The 19474-nt window shown below is 38.7% G+C and overlaps 1 protein-coding gene across 1 annotated transcript in view; it reads right to left on the bottom strand.

Annotated features, from left to right (window-relative positions):
* Positions 1–18859, bottom strand: part of LOC115524752 (UDP-glucuronosyltransferase 3A1-like) — a 29480-nt gene extending 10621 nt beyond the window's left edge. Inside the window, exons 1-4 of the mRNA XM_030331377.1 lie at positions 16132–18859; positions 13721–13822; positions 6775–6883; positions 4429–4960 (exon numbers count right to left, since the gene is read on the bottom strand). Of these exons, the coding sequence (XP_030187237.1) occupies positions 4429–4960; positions 6775–6883; positions 13721–13822; positions 16132–16225 (837 nt within the window). The 5' untranslated portion in view covers positions 16226–18859. The remainder of the gene's footprint in view (positions 1–4428; positions 4961–6774; positions 6884–13720; positions 13823–16131) is intronic.
* Between the last annotated feature and the right edge of the window lie 615 nt (positions 18860–19474).

The raw sequence follows: 19474 nt of genomic DNA, 5'->3' as shown, positions 1-19474 counted from the left end.
GAACAGATATTGAACAGATATTGAACAAATAAGAGATACAAACTGCCAATAAGGTTAGGAAATGGTAAACCTCACTAATCAGGAAAATTCTTATCTAACCACAGTGAGACACCACTTCCCATCCATTAGGATGGTGAGTAATAAAATTTTTAAAAACAAAAAACAAAAAAAAACCAAAAAAACAAAAAAAAAAACAAAAATATAAAATTACAAGTGTTTGTGAAGATGTGGAGAAATAGAGTCCTTATGCATTGTTAGTGGAAAGGTAATCTGGTGCAGCCACTGTGAATGACTGCACGGCAGTTTCTCAAAAACATAAATATACAACTATCATATGCTCCAGAAACTCCATTTCTTGGCATATTCCCAAAAGAATCAAAAGCAAGGACTCAAACAAATATTTGTGAACACTACTGTCCATAGCATTATTCACAATAGCCAAAATTGGGAGTAACCAGGGTGTCTATGGACAGAAGAATACATAAAAAATATGGTATATACATACAGTGAAATACTACTCAGCTTTAAAATTCAGGGGCACCTGGGTGGCTCAGTCAGTTAAGCGTTGGACTTTTGATTTCGGCTCAGGTAATGATCTCACAGTTCATGAGATTGGCCCCCACATGGGCCTTACACTGACAGTGAAGAGACAGCTTGGGATTATCTCTCTCTGCCCTCCATCTCTACCCCCCCCCAATAAATAAACATTTTAAAAAGAAAAGAAATTTGGACACATGCTACAACATGCATGAATCTTGAAAACATTATGCAAAGTGAAACAAGGCATCACAGAAGAACAAATATTGTATGATTCCACCCGTATAATGCACCTAGAGTAGTGAAATTCATAAAGACAACATGAGAATAGTGGTTGCCAAGGTCTGGATGCAGAGAGGAAATAATGAGTCACTATCGAGTGGGTATGAAGTTTCCATTTGGGAAGAGGAAAATGTTCTAAAGATGGATGCAGGTGATGGTTGCACAACAATGTGAATGTTCTTAATGCCCCTGACTATACCCTTCAAGATGGCTAAAGTGGTAAAATTTATTATATGTTTATTTGATCTCAATAGAAAAAAGTAGGAAAGGAGAGAAAAAAAATCGTTCAAAGCAAGCATCTGTTATCTCATGGATTACACACTTTAACTTCCATTATTCTCTTCCTTAATAACTCCTGTCTCACTTCCAAGACCTGACCCACCATCATGTCAGGTAAGGCCTGTGTTTTGGCCTAGTTTTATTTGTATAATTGAATCTTCAGCTACACTGGTCTGGCCAGTGTCACCAAGAGAACCCAGCCTCATGGCCATCTTACATATACCTCCACACATGGGGCCACCTGTTCTTTCAACCTGGTGTATCTTCCTTCCCAGTTCTGTTTCTTAAGAAATGCCACCATGAACCAAAGTCCATTTTGCCCATGAATCATTCCCCAACTTTTTCTGTTCACTCAATGCAAGATCAGTAGGGGGAGGTTAGAGATTTTGGTGCCTAGGTCAGATCTGGGCTTTTGCTGCTCTGAGCTAAATGGTACTGGGAATAATATGCACATCACATGAATGTCTGTCCTCTCATTTATAATTTTGGAGATCATCACAGTTATCTCAAGGTGGCATGACATACAATATATGAGATAATGTCCATACAATAGCACCCAAGTACCTACCTACAGGCAACAGGCAGCCACTAATCTTAGCTCTCCACCTTTTTCAAAACTTCTAGAGCAGTAGTTCTGAGTTCAGGCTCTCCCTTCAGACCACCTGGGTAGCATGTAAATATTACATTACCTAGACCCAATCCAAGATCAATCAAATCAGAAAATCTAGGCTGAGTCAGGAACCAGGCCTTTATAGGAAGGAGACATTAGAGATTATGCCTGCAGGTCTTGTCAGTCACACCCAATCCTGCCTCATTACATTATGTCTCAGTTTTTTTACATTTCATCATGGATAACTAATCTCCTTTAAAATCCTTAACTGCGGTGACCTCTCACTACATAATTATTCTATATATGATCATAAAAAGTAGATATTAAAATATCAACTTATTGAAGCATTTTTACCAGCAAGGCTAGGACGAGGGTAAGACATAGGAAGAGCTTAGGGCCATTATTTAAGGAGGTTTGCAATATCAAAGCCATGTACCTAACAGTACTTCCATGACCTTTATAGCAAGGGCTTCCTTGAAAGTGGACCCTGGGATCAACAAGATGACAGAGTAAGAAGCTCTGGATGCTCCTTCCCCTGAAAAACATGCTAATTCAGCAATATTTCATGGTCAAATTCCCTTGTAAGGAATCCAGAAACTAAATGAAAGAGTAGTGCACCCAAGGCAAATGTGTAACCAGTCTCACCAAAGCCAGTGAATAGTTATGAAAACACCCTCTCACCAGAATCCCTAACCAGGTCATGTGGATAGCTACATGAACAAGAATAAAATTGGACCCCTACCTTACACCACACAAAAACTCAAATGGATTAAAAATTTAAACATTAGACCGGGGGTGTGGCTCAATTGGTTGAGCATCTGACTTCTGTTCAGGTCATGATTTCACAGTTAGTGTGTTTGAACCCCATATCAGGCTCACTGCTGTCAGCATAGAGCCCACTTGAGATACTCTGTCCCCCTGCCTCTGCCCCTTCCCCACCAGACCTGAAACTGTGAAGCTCATAGAAGAAAACAGGGCAAAAACTTCATGGTATTGGTCTTGGCAATGAGTTCAATGATAAAGCACAAGCAACAGAAACAAAATTAACTCAATAAACAAAAATAAGTGAGACTATATTAAACTAAAAAGTTTCTGCACAGCAGAGGAAACAATCAACAGAGTAAAGAGACATTTACAAATGGAAGATATTTGCAAACCATATTCCTAATAAGAGATTAATCTCTGGGGGCGCCTGGGTCACTCAGTTGGTTAAACGTCTGACTCTTGATCTTGGCTCAGGTCATGATCTCACAGTTCATGAGTTAAGCCCCACATCGAGCTCTGTAGCTATCAGCATGGAGCCTGCCTGGGATTCTCTCCCTCTCTCTCTCTGCCCCTCCCCAGCTTGGCTGTCTCTGTCTCTTTAAAATAAATAAATAAACTTTAAAAAAAGAGAGAGAAAGAGAGAGATTAATCTCTAGAATGTATAGGAAAGGACTAAAACTCAATAGCAAAAAAAAAAAAACAAAAAAAACTTATAACCTCAGTAAAAAATAGGCTAAGGACTTGAATAGACATTTATCCAAACACAACATACAAACCGCCAGCAGATATATGAAAAAATTCTCAACAACACTAGTAATCAGGGACGTGCAAATCAAAGCCACAGTAACGTATCACTTTATACCTGTCAGTATGGTTATTATAAAAGAAATAAAAGACAACAAATGTTGAGCATATGGAGACATTGCAACCCTTGCATACTGCTTTTGGGAATGCAAAATGGTGCAGACACTATAGAAAACAGTATGCACATTCTTCAAAAAAAAAAAAAAATAGAACCAGCACATGAACCAACAATTCCATTTCTGTGTATATACACATGAGAATGCAAATCAGAATCTCAGAGAGATAGCTGTATTCCCATAATCACTGGAGCACTATTCACAATAGCCACAATGTTGAAACAATCTAAATGTCCATCAAAAGATGAATGGTTAAAGAAATTATACACACACACACACACACACACACACACACACACACACATATACATGTGGAATTCTATTTAGTCTTTAAAGAAGGAAATTTGGGAGCGCCTGGGTGGCTCAGTCAGTTAAGCATCAGACTTTTGATACTGGCTCAGATCATGATCTCATGGTTGGTGAGATGGAGCCCTGCATCAGACTCTGCACTGACAGCGGGGAACATCCTTGGATCCTCTCTCTTGCACTCTCTCTCCCTCTCCACCTCCCACTCTCTGTCTCTCAAAATAAGTAAACTTTAAAAAAGAAATAGAGAAGGAAATTTTGCAATATATAAAACCATGAATGCATTTTGAGGTCATTATGCTAAGTGACATAAGCCAGTCACAGAAAAGCAAACATTGCAGGATTTCACTTATATGAAGCATCTACAATAGTCAAGTTCATAGAATAAAAAGTGGAAATTGCATTCTCATGTGTATATCAGGGGTTGGGATAAAGAGAAAAAAGGTAGTTAATATTTAATGGAGGAAGAGTTATAAAGTTAAATGAGATCAATAAGATCTACAGGTCTGAGGCACAATATGGTATCTACTGTCAATAATTCATATTATACTTTCAAAAATTTCTTAAATTTAAAATACAATACAATACAGTACAATACAATACAATAAACTAGAAAAATTTGTTTGTCTCATCCTACTTCACTCCCAATTTCCACTGGCAAGGGAGCCACCAACTCTACACTGAAGAGCTCTACATGAAGTCCCTATTGAGTGCTAAGGTTTCACTTACTTGTGGTACTGGTTTAACAGGTCTGGCCATTAAGCCTCCAACATACACAGTGTTGGGAAGCAGGGGCCTAGCAAATTCAAGGGCAAAGTCAGAGTTAACAAACCATAGCTCTGCTTTCTTTAGAAGATGAGACAAAACCGGCCTAGAGCCTTCCGGGAAATGTTCCTTGATGGTGTTGTCAAATGTAGACTGGATTCGCCATTGCCTTAAGAAGAAATCCAAGAACATCAGAAAATTCCTCACTCTGCCCCAGAAGTCCATGTGGTCGGTTAGCAAGGAATGGAATACCGGAACATAAGACACCGGGTTTGGTAGCCCAAGGTCCACACTGCCAAATGGGGTGGGAAGAATTGACACAAATGGCTTCCCAAGCTTCTCAGCAACCAGGAAAGAACAGAAGTCAAATGCTTCAACAAATACCAGGTCAAAGTTCTCATTTTTTAAAGAATCCATGATATCACTTCTCCTTAGCAAATCACTGCATTGAATCCCCAATTGTTCCATTAACTTTACAAAGGTGTCAAATGCTTCTCTGTTAAAAACAAAACAAAAAACAACAACAAAACAGTAATGACAAATATTCATTGAAGGTGGCAATTTCACAATATATAGGAGAATCTTTGGTTCAAAGAAAATATCCCAAGTAAGACCATATTGGCAGCTGCCCACCTATTTTACCAGTCTCCAATGAACACTCTGCTCTAGTCACTTGGTTCTGGGGTTTCTGCTTCCTAAAATGTTCTCACTTCATTCCCTCCCTTTTCTCCAGTGATCACATCCACCCCAACAAGGCCAATTCAAGAGCCATCCAGTTTGGGAGCCATCTCTGACTGTAGCAGACGTCACAGTTCCATGTCTACTTGACACATTCTGTGATGCTCTTTTTAACTTTCACCTGTACACTCCAGTTCATGAGCGACTGTCTTGTTTCTCAGCCTACCTGTGGAAGTAACTTGGTAGCAGAGTCCATCAGTATTGATAATATAGCCCATTTTTTCTTTAAATTTTATATAGTCTGCATTTGAGAAATTGCCTGACACAAGGAACTTTGTGATGGTAATATTAGAATCCCAAGACTGATATTTTTCTAACCTATGAGATAAACAAGTTAAAACAAACAAGCTTATTATTACCCTTTCCATTTCATCTTTCCTGGAGTAGTGAAAGAACTTAATACTACACCATGTCAGCCCACTGAAAGCCCACAGGTGAGAGCTCATTAGTAATATGCAGTTGTCCACGTGCACTGTAGAGTAAACTTCAAGTGACAATACATGATTAGCTGAAATTATTCTCTATTGTGTTTTTAAATGATTTTACATAATGAATGACTGCTACATAGTGTGGATAAATTCAAGAAATGAACTACAAATTACTCAAAAGAACAGCATTCATCATATTTGAAATTAGGTTAATCTATTAAAATACAGGAAGGTACTGTGCTCAGCATGCTGCACCATATTTAATAAGTGGGTGCAACATGTCTTCAAAGAAATGAAGTGGGGAAGAAAAGACAAGACATAATAAAAAAATCATGAATAACAACACAAGATGATATATACAATGCTTCAAGAGAGTATTTTAGAACACACCTCTTCTGGATGAAGAATTTGGTCTTCTAGTTTAGGTAAGCAGAAAGGCTTTATGGCAAAAGCCAGATTTTAGGACCACCTTGATGACTGAATAAAATTTTTAAGGAAAAAGGGAAAGGTGGAGTTAGGTCACTATAATTCATCAGAAAGGCATGAATATTTATCTTTTCCCTCTTCTGTCAAAAGTAAAGAACTTTTTATACATCCCAGATAATGATGAAAACTTTCAAGCTAATATCACAATGTGTGTCATCAAGGCATTTGGGTTTTTAAATGAGTTAAAAGACAATGGCTCAGGGTATGAAAAATCAATGCTCATCAGCATGTTTCCATTCTTGAATTTAAGTGATGAGAGGAAAAGTAAGTATAAAATGGTGGCTCTGATACGCCTACCAACAATCAGAAATTATGTTGTTTATCCTGCCTTCTGTGTTGTGGAGAGTATATACACAAACATTGTAGGTGAAGGGCTGCCAGGAAGACCCAGAAAGAACAATCACCCTCACTATACAGAAATACATTCATGCTTTCAGTGGAAGAGACACAGTACACAAAGGGATTGGGAGTGCAAAACATATCTATTCCATCCATCCGCTGCCCCCACCACCACTGATTTTCCCCATCCATCCACTCATCCATCCACCAATCCATTTCTCTTAAACTCATCCCAAATAGCTATGCATCCAACCATTTATTTGCATCACTGAATGCAGTGAATTGAGAGCAATTTCAATCAGAGAATAAAAGAAATTACCTGCCATGCAAAGCTTCCTTCATATAGGAATCAAAATGTTCCTTTAATTCTTTTTCATGATCCTCAGGTAGAAGCCAACTGATAACTTGGTATGCATTTTCCTTCTTTTCTAAATAAAAAATTTTTAAAAACACCAATAAAATATATCATTAAGTCCAACAATGCAGATAATTTTGGCATGATACCATAGTTGCTTTTTTTATCCTAATAATTTTATATATATCTGCATGTTTGCTTTTAGAGGGTTTTTCGGTTTTCTGCCTGCTTTTTCATTTCTTCAGTCATAGGATCTGATACTATTTACTGAGAACATTATAATAATTCAATTACTTCTATTCAATTGAATGAATGTTATAGAACTTAACTAAAAGTAAAGTTCTATTTGAAGCTTTCATTTCTTCAGTCATAGGATCTGATACTATTTATTGAGAACATTATAATAATTCAATTACTTCTATTCAATTGAATGAATGATATAGAATTTAAAAGTAAAGTTCTATTTGAAGCTTTCATGTAACGGTATAGATATTCTTCATTTTACAGATGAGAAGACAAACATAAATGGAGTGTCAGATAATTCATCACGGTTGCACATATAGTAAGTGCTACGCTTTGTATTTAAATACAGATTTAATTTTATCCCAGCTCCCCAGTCCTTTGTTTTTTAGGAAAAAAGAGATATTTTTTTATTAGTTACACGTGACACATGCAAAGGTTTTCCATTCAGCCAAAAATACGGCAAAGGCTAAGTTAACAAGAGTAGTCCCCTGCAGTCCTACTTACCATTCCGACATTTCCCCCATAACTCATGTGTACTAAAGAGTCTGGCACCATTTTTGAAGTTGGATTGTTGACAGCTTTCAAACTCCATTTCCTGCTTAACTTTCTGGGACATATCTTGGAAAAATGAGGAGAAAGCCTCAACATGACCTCCCTCGTGTGACCAAGATTTTCAGCCAAGCAAGCCAGACCCCATGAGGGGAACCTGCATCTCCATCCCACTCAGAGGCTTCCATAATTGGCATTTAGAAACAAAAGGATGGGTTTAGCCTTTGAGTGGCCCTGGTCATGTGTCTCACACAAACCTATCTTCTGTGTCAGAATCCACTTTGTTTCTGGATTCCAGCATGAACCGTGTGATTGACACTAGGCTAGGTAGAACCGCATGACCAATGGTTGTACATCTCAAGGACTGCCCCCATTATAAACAGTGCTCTGAGTTAAGACTGATTCCAGTTTACAAGCCCACTGAGTGGTGTGAGGAGGATAACACCATGCCATCTGATGAAGTCCACACTGTAAAAGGAGAAGGTGCTCTAGAACCCGAGAAAATGCCTTTGCTACTGTTGCTCATGATATCTCTGTAGCTCAAAGAAAACCTTGATTAACACAGTATAAGGGAAACACTGATGACACCCTCGTGGGGTTAATTCAAGGGTTAATTCAAACTCAGCTTAATCTCAGTTCTCTAAAATCACCAGCAAGAAGGCCCTTAGCTTTGGTGATGCTAATTAGGACATTTGGAGGAAGAACTTATAAATATGAGCAGGTTAAAAGGCATACCCTCCCCCAAAGTATAAATAATGACAATGAAAGGAAGGGCAAAAAATGGGAAATGTCAGCGTGGGAGAGTCAGGAAAGAAATTAAAACAGAGGTCTCAGTTTTGACATATGTGGCAACTAACATTACTTTTAAAAAAATTATAACAGAGCAAGGACACAGATTGGCTTTTGTGACTTACATCAGAGGTTCTACATTACTTTTAACATTGGATGAGATCCCCCCAATGACCAACTTTAATCGTCTTAGTCAATACTGGGGAAAATAACAGATATATCATGAGAGCTCACCAAAATTTATCAAAGTACCTCTATACTGTTAGGAGGTAGCAAATATTAGATAGAGCACAGTGGTGCATGCCCTGTCTTAACTACTGGGATTAAATATCCCATAGCCATAACAGCCATTGGTTGTTATCTCACAGTAGCTATGGTTGCTCCTATATAAGAAGTCATAAAATTAATGTTTTAGTACTAACACCATGACGAAAGGGAACTCATTGGATCTGCCCAACATATTAAAAGTTTTAATACAACAAAGTAGAGTTTTAATAGAGTGCCTTCAAGGATTCAATCCCTTTTTGTAAAGGATCCATTAACGAAGAAGTGATTATCCCCACTAGTTCTCCATTTAATAGCCTAACTTGACTATTCTTAACCCTGAATGAATGGAGCCTCTCAGTGGATTACTGTGATCATATTATGGCCTCCATTTCCAATCTTACTGAAATTACTGACTATATCTAAGACTAATAAATTCTTTACAGTCATAGCTTTGGTAATACATTCTGTTTAATTCCTATTTCAACAAGCTCTCAGCTCTAGTGTCTCTTCACCTTCACCTTTGAAGGGTACAAGTAACTTGTAACTTGGCTTCTCATGGACTACCTCAACAGCCCTACTCGCTAGTTTTGCTGGCAAGATCTTTCACCACATTTAACTTTCTCCAGAAGCACATGTATGACAGTACTTTGAGGACAACCTCCTTTTGCAGAGATTTGTGGAGCCCATTCAGTCAAGACACAAACACGCACACAGCAACTCACATAGAGGGATGTGCTGCTGCCCTACACAAAGCACAAGCCATGGCACCTCAGTTCAATTCCTGGGACAAATTGCTTGTTGAGTGGAAGGCCTTTCCATCCCTGACACTGTCAAGACACACCTATTACGGCTCCATTTCCAGCATGAGAGTATAAGGAGCTTTCCTGGACATACTTTGAAAACAGCAAATGGTGAAAAATTCATATACACACACACACACACACACACACACACACACACACACACACCTCCTGATGTAGACAACAATTCCACTGACAGAATTTGTCTGAAATAACTATTTGGGAAATCTGCAGCCAATTGATGGTTTCCACCAACCAGAGGAAGTCTTTAACTGTAAATTGCAGATAATTTTAGTCAATTTCAGCTTTTTCCACAGTAGCAGCTGCCCATCCCCCAGCCCTCAGTCTCCAGCAGGAAGCTGTATGCATTGTTTATAGAGCAGCTTGTACACAGGTTTCAAGAGCCTGAGTGGGCAAAAAAAAATCACCTTGTCCAAATATCAAGTATCTGTGCTCTGATTGCTGATTGCTGCTCTGGTCGCAGAGATGCAGACAAAGAAGTAGGCAGCAAGGTTTCTGCATCATGCTCTATTATTGCAGCCACTTCCCTCTCTGGCTCAATTGACTTCCAGGGGTCTTAAAAGATTGATGCCCTCCTTTCCCCCTCATTTTCTCAATTTACCCATTTGAAAGGGAACCATTAAAAGCTGGGACATTGTAAAACAGCTACACATACCAGGAAAACTTGAAAGTGTCCATTCATGCCCAGGAAAAGGCTCAGAAAAGACAGTGAACAGTAAAATTTACACCTCGGTTTGATCCTCAACACAAAAGCAGCACAAAACAATTTTTGAACATGAATAAATAAACAAAATTAATAACAAAAGTCTGCAAACCCTGGAGAATGGAGGAGAGGTTCATATCCAGATTTAACACTTTGTTATATTCAAATGTTCAGTTTTCAACAAAAAACACAAGACACACCAAGAAACAGGAAATTAAGGCCTATCCTGAAGAAAATAAGAAATCAACAGAAACTGTCCCTAAGAATGACCTGATGGCAGATATACTAGATAATAACTTTAAAATAACTGCCTTACAATAGGAAAGAATGAAATCCTGCCATTTGTAACAACGTGGATGTAACTGGAGGGTATTATGCTAAGTTGAAATAAGTCAGTCAGAGGGGCGCCTGGGTGGGGCAGTTGGTTAAGCGTCCGACTTCAGCCAGGTCACGATCTCGCGGTCTGTGAGTTCGAGCCCTGCGTCGGGCTCTGGGCTGATGGCTCAGAGCCTGGAGCCTGTTTTCGATTGTGTCTCCCTCTCTCTCTGCCCCTCCCCCGTTCATGCTCTGTCTCTCTCTGTCCCCAAAAAAATAAATAAACGTTGAAAAAAAAAAAAAAGAAAAGGAATAAGTCAGTCAGAGAAAGACAGATTTCATATGTTTTCACTGATATGTGGAACTTGAGAAACTTAACAGAAGACCATTGGGGGAAGGGAAAGGGAAAAAATAGTTTCAAACAGAGAGGGAGGAAAACCCATAAGAGACTCTTAAATACAGAGAACAAACTGAGGGTTGATGAGAGGTGTGGTGGAGGGGGGAAATGGGTGATGGGCATTGAGGAGGGCACTTGTTGGGATGAGCACTGGGTGTTATATGTAACTGATGAATCACGGGACTCTACTCCCAAAGCCAGGACTACACTGTATACACTGTGTGTTAGCTAACTTGACATTAAATTATATTAAAAAAATAAAATAAAATAAAATAAAATAACTACATTAAAAATTCTCAGAGAACTAAAGGGAGATGTGGAGAAAGTCAAGGAAAAAGTGTATGCAAAATATAAATAAAGGGATAAATGAGGCAAGTCCAGCTCTTGATTTCAGTTCAGGTCATGATCTCATGGTTTGTGAGATTGAGTCCTGCATCAGGCTCTGAACAGACAGCATGGAACCTGTTTGGGATTCTCTGTTTCCCTCTCTCTGCCCCTCCCTGGCTTGTTCTCTCTCTCTTGCTTTCTCAAAATAAATGAATAAACATTTAAAAAATTTTTTTAAATAAAGGGGTAGAAAATCTAAAAAGAAACCAAAGTGAGCATGAAGAAGAAATTATCAGTGAACCTGAAGACAACAGAAATGATTGAGTCTGAGGAACAGAAAATTAAAGAATTGAAGAAAAGGGAACACAGCCTAAGGGTCCATCATATGCTTTGTGGATCCTCAGAGGGAGAAGAGAGAAAGAAAGGGATAGAGAGAATATTTGAAGTAATAATGGCTAAAAATCTCCCAAATTAAATGAAAGACATGAATATAAACATCCACAAAGCTCAACAGACTCCAAGTAAAATGAACTCAGACATCCACATTAGGATATAGTATAATCAAAATATAGAAAGATAAAGAGAGAATATTAAAAGCAGCAAGAAAGAAGTGACTCATCACATACAAGTGGCTGTCAATGAGATTACCAATACATATCTAATCAAAAATTTTGAAGGAAAAAAAAAAGATTGGAGGCCAGAAGGCAATGTCCCAATATATTCAAAATTCTAGAAAAAAGGAAAGAGAGAAAGAAAGAAAGAAAGAAAGAAAGAACAAGAAAAGAAAAAAAGAATTGTCAACAAAAATTCTATATCCAGCAAAACTGTGCATCAAATGTCAAGGAAAATTAAGACAATCCCAAATAAACAAAACTAAAGGTGTTTGTTACCACTAGACCTCCCCTGGGAGAAATGTGCAAGGCAGTTCTCCAGGGAAGAATGAAAGGACACCAGAGAGTAACTTAAAGGTGTATGAAAAAATAAAGACCTTAAAAAAGTAAATGGATGGGCAATTATAAAAGCTACGGTTATTGTAACAATGGCTTCTAACTACATTGTTGTTTTCTACATGATTTAAGAGACTAGTACATTAAAAAATTATTCATTTAAAAACTATCATTATTTGAAATTGTGTGTAACTCCATTCAAATTTTCTACATAATTTAAGATACTAATGCATTTAAGTTAATGATAATTTATGTTTGGGGCACATAATGTATAAACATGTAATTTTGTGACATTAACTAACTGAACAGGTTGAGGATGAAGCCAGCTAGGAACAGAATATTTGAGTGTTAATATAAGCTGGTATAAATTAAAATCTGAGTGTCATAGAGTCAGCAGGTTAAATAAAATCCCCAAAGTAACCATACACACAAAAAAGTGGTAGAATATATACAAAAGAAAATGAGAAAAGAATTTAACGTTTTACAAGGAATCAACTAACCACAGAAGAAACAGTAATACAGAAAGTGGGGTACAAAAAAGTTATAAGGCATATAGAAAACAAATAGCAAAATGACAGAAGTAAATTTCTCCTTATCAGTAATTACTTTAAATATACATGGACTAAATTCTCCAATCAAAGGATAGAAATTGGCAGAATGGACAAAATCACATGATCCAGTTGTAATAGCTTCGTATGGTGATAGATGGTAGCTACACTTGTGGTGAGCACAGCACAATATACATAGTTGTCAAGTTGCTTGCACACCTGAAACTAATGTAACATTGTGTGCCAATAATACTTCAATAAAACATATTAATAAAAGAATTAAAAATAAAAATATATTAACAATGGGGGGAAAGGGTGAGGGATGTGTGGGAACTTCTATACTATCTTTGCAACTTTTCCATAAATCTGAATTTTTCCAAAATAATGATATGTGTTAAAAAGTAAAAAAAAATAAAAAGCCATAAACACACACACAAAACATAATCCAACTATATTCTGCCTATAAAAGACTCACTTCAAATCAAAGATAGACTGAAAGGGAAATGATGGAAAAAATATTCCATGCAAGTACCAAATATCAAACACAATGGATTTTAAATTAAAAAATTACAAGAGATGAATAAAAACATTACATATTAATAAAAGGTTTAATACAGCAAGAAGATATGACAATTATAAACATATATGCAGCTAATTAGAGACCATCAAATATCTAAAGCAAAAACTGAAAGAATTGAAGGTGCGATACACAGTGTTATAATAATCACTGAAGATTTCATATTCCATGCTAAATAATGGATAAAATAACCAGAGTGGAAGGTAAAATATGCAGATATGGCATTGTGGGGGCCAGGTCTACACAGTCTAGTAAGATATCCAGCACTTAACATAAAACGCACACACACACACATTTTTCCATCTTAAAATACAACTAGATTAAAAAAGACTTTGTGCTAAGCAGTGCTATACAAGAGACGTTGTATATCCTTTCCTGGGGTAGATAAATTTAATAATTACCAAAAAAAAAAAAAAAAAGAACATACTTGGGATTAAATAATCTCCTCCATAAAGAAGCATGGTGACATTATGACCATGATCTTGAAGAATCTGAGATACCCGGTCCAGCAGTAGATAATGGCTTCCACCTAGGAACAATACAAAATTTTTATTTTTGTAAAGGTGAGAACAAAGGGTCTGAAATTGATGTGGGGGATCTGGGAATCCAGGGTAAGGTAGCAGAGAGTTGGTGGTCAGTAGAAGATGAGTTATTTTAGTCCTTTGGTTTCATTTTGGGTAAACCCCAGGCCAGATACCCACATTCTTTCTGACCAAATTGTAATATGTAGCAATCTTACATGAAAAATTCCCTTTTGCAATTCAAGGTCTCCATGCCAGTGAGATGACCTTCTCTAATGCTTAGGCCTGAGGGAGTTCCTGATCCTAGTTACATGCTGAAATTTAGGCTGCCTTTATGGAGATACTGTGTCTAAAGAAGTAACTGTTTTGCTGGAAATTTTGACACACAAGGCTATGTATGTGAGAATAATGGGTTTCTAAAGGACAATCACTCAAAGCTATTTCTGGGATCTCTCTCCCAGGAAATTTATGTCAACGTGGAAGCCAGAAACATGGGAACGTGAATATCAAGCCAAGCCACAGAAGCAAAAGAGGGTAGAGTCACTGCTCACAGCAAAATTCTTCAGATTCGAATTTATATGACAATGTTCCTCACTTGGGGCCTGCATTTTGCTAAAAATCGATTAAAGCATTTAGGATAACTGTGGTCCCTTTGGGTGGAACTGTAGGATCCTGTATGCATGCAAAACTGGGACATCACCCAACATAGGAAAATCCTGGAATCCTAAGGAAACAGAAGCTTGATTCTCTGGGATGGTACAGGTTCTATTACATCAATGTCTAAAGCCATGTGATATCATGGAGCATTTTTCTTGAATCTATGGGTAAAGGAATAGAATTTGCCTATGTTGGGAAGTGGAGGTTGCTTGGAAGATAAAGATCTCATGATGATTGGGTCAGTAGAGAAAGATATAGGACTAAAGTAATAATGTGTATCTGTGGAAATTACTCTAGTTTTTTACATCTATACTTGTGTTGTCTGATGTAACACAGACTCGTAAAACACAGACCCAAGTGCCTGCTCTGGATCGCTTTTAACCACTGCAAGAAATGGATGCAGGGGAGAAGGCTTCCTGCAGAGGCATTTATTCCTGAGGGTCTTGGTGAGCCCAGTGCATTCTGGGGCAGAGGCAAGGGGAGAAAGCACCTCCAAACCACACCTGCCCCCTCTCAGAGTCCAGGGGACCTGCAATTTCAAAAGGTGAGGCAGCTCTTTTTTTCTGTTGCCTCTATCATTAAAAAATAGATTTAAAATGGAAAATAGGGTTTGTTTTTTTTTTCAATACTGATTTTTAGGAATCCCCACCATAAAGAGTAGAGTCTAGGGAATAAAACAGGTTTGAGGTAAGAAACAGTGGGTTAAGTCCGGGTGTGTGACATCAGGGAGGTCTGCTGTGCTCTTGCAAAAGGCCCCTCATTTCCCTGGCCCTTAGGATCCCTGTCAGGAAATAAAAAGGGAGATGCCCAATTAGATGAACTCTGTGGTTTCTTCTAGCCCAGGATCCCCAGATTCTAGGGGATCTAAAAGTGATTCTGGGAGCCCCCTATCCTGTCAGGATGGATCCAAATATATATATATATATATATATATATATATATATATATATATATATATATATATATATATATATATCTTAGGGAAACTCCATGTTATGATGCCTCCTCAACCTGATAAATGTTCCTGTTCCCCTTCTGTTCCGTTTGGTGCAAAAGTAAAGGAAACAAAACTGGGTTTATGCAGAATTAACTGCTTCACTGTCCTTCAAAACCTTCTAGCAGCAAGGGCAAAAAGAGAGCTGTTCCCAACTGATTGTCTGGGGTTCCCTCCTCTGCCCAGTCAGTTTTCAGGTTTCCTATTAATGAAACATGCCCTGTTTGTGCTGCTGCCCCCAGGAGCCCCTGTCCTTGGCTTCCAAGAGCCTGAAACTGACCTGTCTTCCACTTTCTATTGGCAACTACTGCACACTCCCAGAATTTTAGGGTGTGCCTCTGAAAGTTCCTGCCCCGCCCTGGAGTAGGGGATTCAGGATCTCCAGCTCAGCACTGGATCTAAATTCTGGCCCCAGCAATGCACAGTGGGAAGCACTTACAGAGCAGATTAAAAGAGAAGAAAGGAAACTGCTGTTTTCCCCAAAACTAACTTCCCCAACCCAGCAGTGGGGACCCCTCTGTGACCCCCATCTCCCTCTCTCCCCTCCCTCCTCTATCCTGGAACCCAAACAAGCTCTGGAAAACTACAAAGAATGACCTATGAAACAGGGTTGCTTGCCTGAGCATCTGGGATGCGTCTATGTCTGATTCTCCTGCCAGCACTCACCCAGTGAGGATACAGTCAGAATTTCGGCGGCCTCTGGGAGCAGGAACCCAGACAGAAGAAAGCCAGCTAGCAGCAGTGCCCGCTGGCCCGCCATGTTCCCTCCTGTACCAGCTGCGGAGCCGGGTCCAGTGCCCAGAGCCCTGTGCTCTTCTCTGAGTCGTGCACAGCGACCTGTGAGCCCAGAAGACGCGCTGCCCTGGCTGCCAAGGAAATGCGCTGGCAGGCAGCTTGGGAAGAGGTGAGAAGTGGATCCTGTCTTCTCTTCTGTTTGTAGCTTCTGGCCCTTCTGCTCCTCCTTCTGGGTGCTTGCTCCACTAGCTATTCTGTCTTCACCCTCCCTAACCAGGAGCAGCAGGAAGGAGGGGTTAGTGAGATCCCCTTAACCCTTCTCTGTCCGAGTAATCACCACACTCTCCGCAGAGAAGCTACTCTGAACCAGGATGGGAGGGGCCTTAGGAAGTCACTTCCAAGTGAGTTCCACCTCCAGATGTTTGAGACCCATCAGGGACTTTGCCAGGAATTTTCCCACCTCCTAACTGCACTATTGACCTCATCTTGTCATCCCCATGCCCCGTTTTCCCAGGTACCTGCTTAAAATCTCTGCCAGTGTTCTATCTCAAGATCCCAGAAACTGATTCCCAGAGGAAAATGACCTACACTTATTGCTCGGGGAGTCTCTTTGGAAAGTAACTTACTGGTAAAAATTCTAGTGTCCCCTAAATGTTCAGCACCCCTGGAGGGCCAGGTCTTGACCTAAAGGATTGAACCTCTAAAGGTAGGTCTATAATTCTGAATGGGCATGGTAAATAGGACTGGGCAGTGGGCACCAAGAAGTGCTATTCTTATAAACATTTGAAATTACTTACTAGAAAGATTTTTGAACTCTGTCAGGATTATTCCATTTCTTTCCCTTCATGTTTTCTCCTCAATTGTGCTGTAGTCTTTGAGGCTATGTTATTATGTGCATACACTTTCAAAGTTACCCTCTGTTCAGATATTATACCTCCCCAGTGAAAAAATTAATCTGCATTAGGAAGGCACAATTTTTTAATTAAGACAATCACATTTCTTTATCTACAACTCTATTTCATTCCTTCCAATTGTTCCGATAATATCGCATGTTGGTGATAGGAATTTGCTAGTGCAGGAACCAACCCTGGATCACACGTTGCATTTAATTATCATATCTATTTAATCTTTTTTAGTAAAGATTGGTTTCTCAGCCCTTGTTTGTCCTTCTTGTCATTGACATTTTAAAGAGTAGAAGCAGCTTATTTTTCATGGTGGATCTCAAGTTGGGTTTGTCTGATGTTCTTTCATTACACTTCAGATTACTAGAGAGTTTTTGGTGGGGCATACTACAAAGGTGATGTTGATTCCATCATAGTGAATCACAATGGGAAGCACATGATGTCAGATGGTTCAATAATTAAAGATTATAACTATATCTCTTGTTTAAAGTTGTGTCTGCCAAGATTACCAACTGTAAAGTTATTATTTTTTTAGCTTCTAATTAGGAAAAAAGATATGGGGAGACATTTTGAAACTGTGTAAATATTCTGTTCCTCATCCAATTTTACCCATTTTATCATACTTTTTGTTTCTTACCTGATTCAAGTGTTACTGTCATAGTGGCAAATTAATGATTTTTTAACTTCACTTTTTTAAATTTGTCATGTGACATTGTATACTTACAAAAAAACTGGGTCTTCTGCCACATGTATCTAATTATCTATCTACCTATGTCTATTTTCAGTATCTACACTTGGATACATGTTTATTCAATAGGCTATAATTTCTATCATTATTTTTTGGTTTGCTCCTGTGTAACCTTTATCATTTGGGACCTTTCTCTTTACTTTTGGCACATAATTTCCAGGCTGACTCATCTTATACTTTCTTATCTTCCTCCTAAGTCCTAAAAATCATCCATTTCTCAAGGAAGTCTTTCAGTAGGGAATGGTATTTAGAGACCGGGTATGGTTGCAAGAAATGTTCATTTCTTGTGACGCACCACTGTATATTCCATTTTAAGTTGACAGTGTTATTAAATATATAGACATAGATATGGATATAAATGTTATATATCTATATCTCTCTCTATAATCACGTGTATAGTTTGTAAAAAATTAGTTTATAAAAATTAGTTCGTTTGTAAAAAATTATGAATTCATAGTGATACCGTCCATTCCAATACAACACCAGCGTTGATTTTAATCTTCTCCATTTCCATATTAGTAATACCCCCTTAATAAAGTTAAGAAATCTGACTCTCAACCTCCTTGGTATATTAACTTATTTGCTCAACCATCCTATGCACTGAAGGAAGGTCACCATGTACTACTTCACCAAATGGGAATAACAGACCTACTCAATGGACTACTCAAAAAACAGAGTATGCAAAAAATAGATCTTTTGCAGTTCTTTTTTTCTTTAGAATGACAAGACAGATATTCAAAGTACTGTGTTCAAAATGCAATTATGTTCATTTTTTGCCACTACCAGAGGGTTATATCACACATTTGAAAAATTTTGAGTTCATTTGTTTCTGTTTGTTTCTATTTTAGGGTTTTGCCCTCCATTGATTTAGATATAAATTTGTTGTATAAAATACTAACACGCCTCCAAAACTAAACTCTATAAACAGAACTATGTAAAGAGAAATCCATTGACCTGCCACCTGCTTCCTTGTCCTTCTACTGTTATACCCAGAATTCGTGATCCCCAAAGACCACCAGGGAGCCGAGTCCAATGCAAAAGCAAAGAGCCCTTATTCGAGCTAGCTCGAGCTCAATCCCCTACCTGCACCAACCCAGCAGTGAGATACCAGAGAGAGAGAGAGCGGGCTTCAAAAGCACAAAGGTTTTATAGGGATCATGGCCTTAGCCGATTGGCTGGGGAAGGGTCGTGGCCTCAGCAGACTGGCTGGGGAAGGATAGAACAATGGCTGCCAAGGTGTGGTCCCAGATCAGCAATTATCAGCGTCACCTGGAACTTGTTAAAAATGCAAATGTTGGGCCTGGTGGTCATAGACCCACTGAATCAGAAACTCTGGGGGTGGGGCTCAGCAATCTGTGTTTGAACAAGTCTTCCAGGAGATTCTGATGCACCTGAAGTTTGAGAACCACTGTGTCTGAGGATCTCTAACATGTTTGGCCTCAGTGTATACAGAACGTTTCTCACTGGTCACCTATTAACCATTGACTGTCAGCCTTGCTGTGCTATATAAATACCTAGCACCAAACACCATCCCCAGAGACTCTGATTTAATTGGTTTGGGGAGGGGTAAAATGCTCCCGGGTCATTCTAAGCCTGGACAGGGTTGAGGGCTCCTGCCTCTGGC

The sequence above is a fragment of the Lynx canadensis genome, chromosome A1 (genome assembly GCF_007474595.2).
Source record: "Lynx canadensis isolate LIC74 chromosome A1, mLynCan4.pri.v2, whole genome shotgun sequence".
NCBI lineage: Eukaryota > Metazoa > Chordata > Mammalia > Carnivora > Felidae > Lynx > Lynx canadensis.
This window is presented reverse-complemented; position numbering and strand designations above follow the sequence as displayed.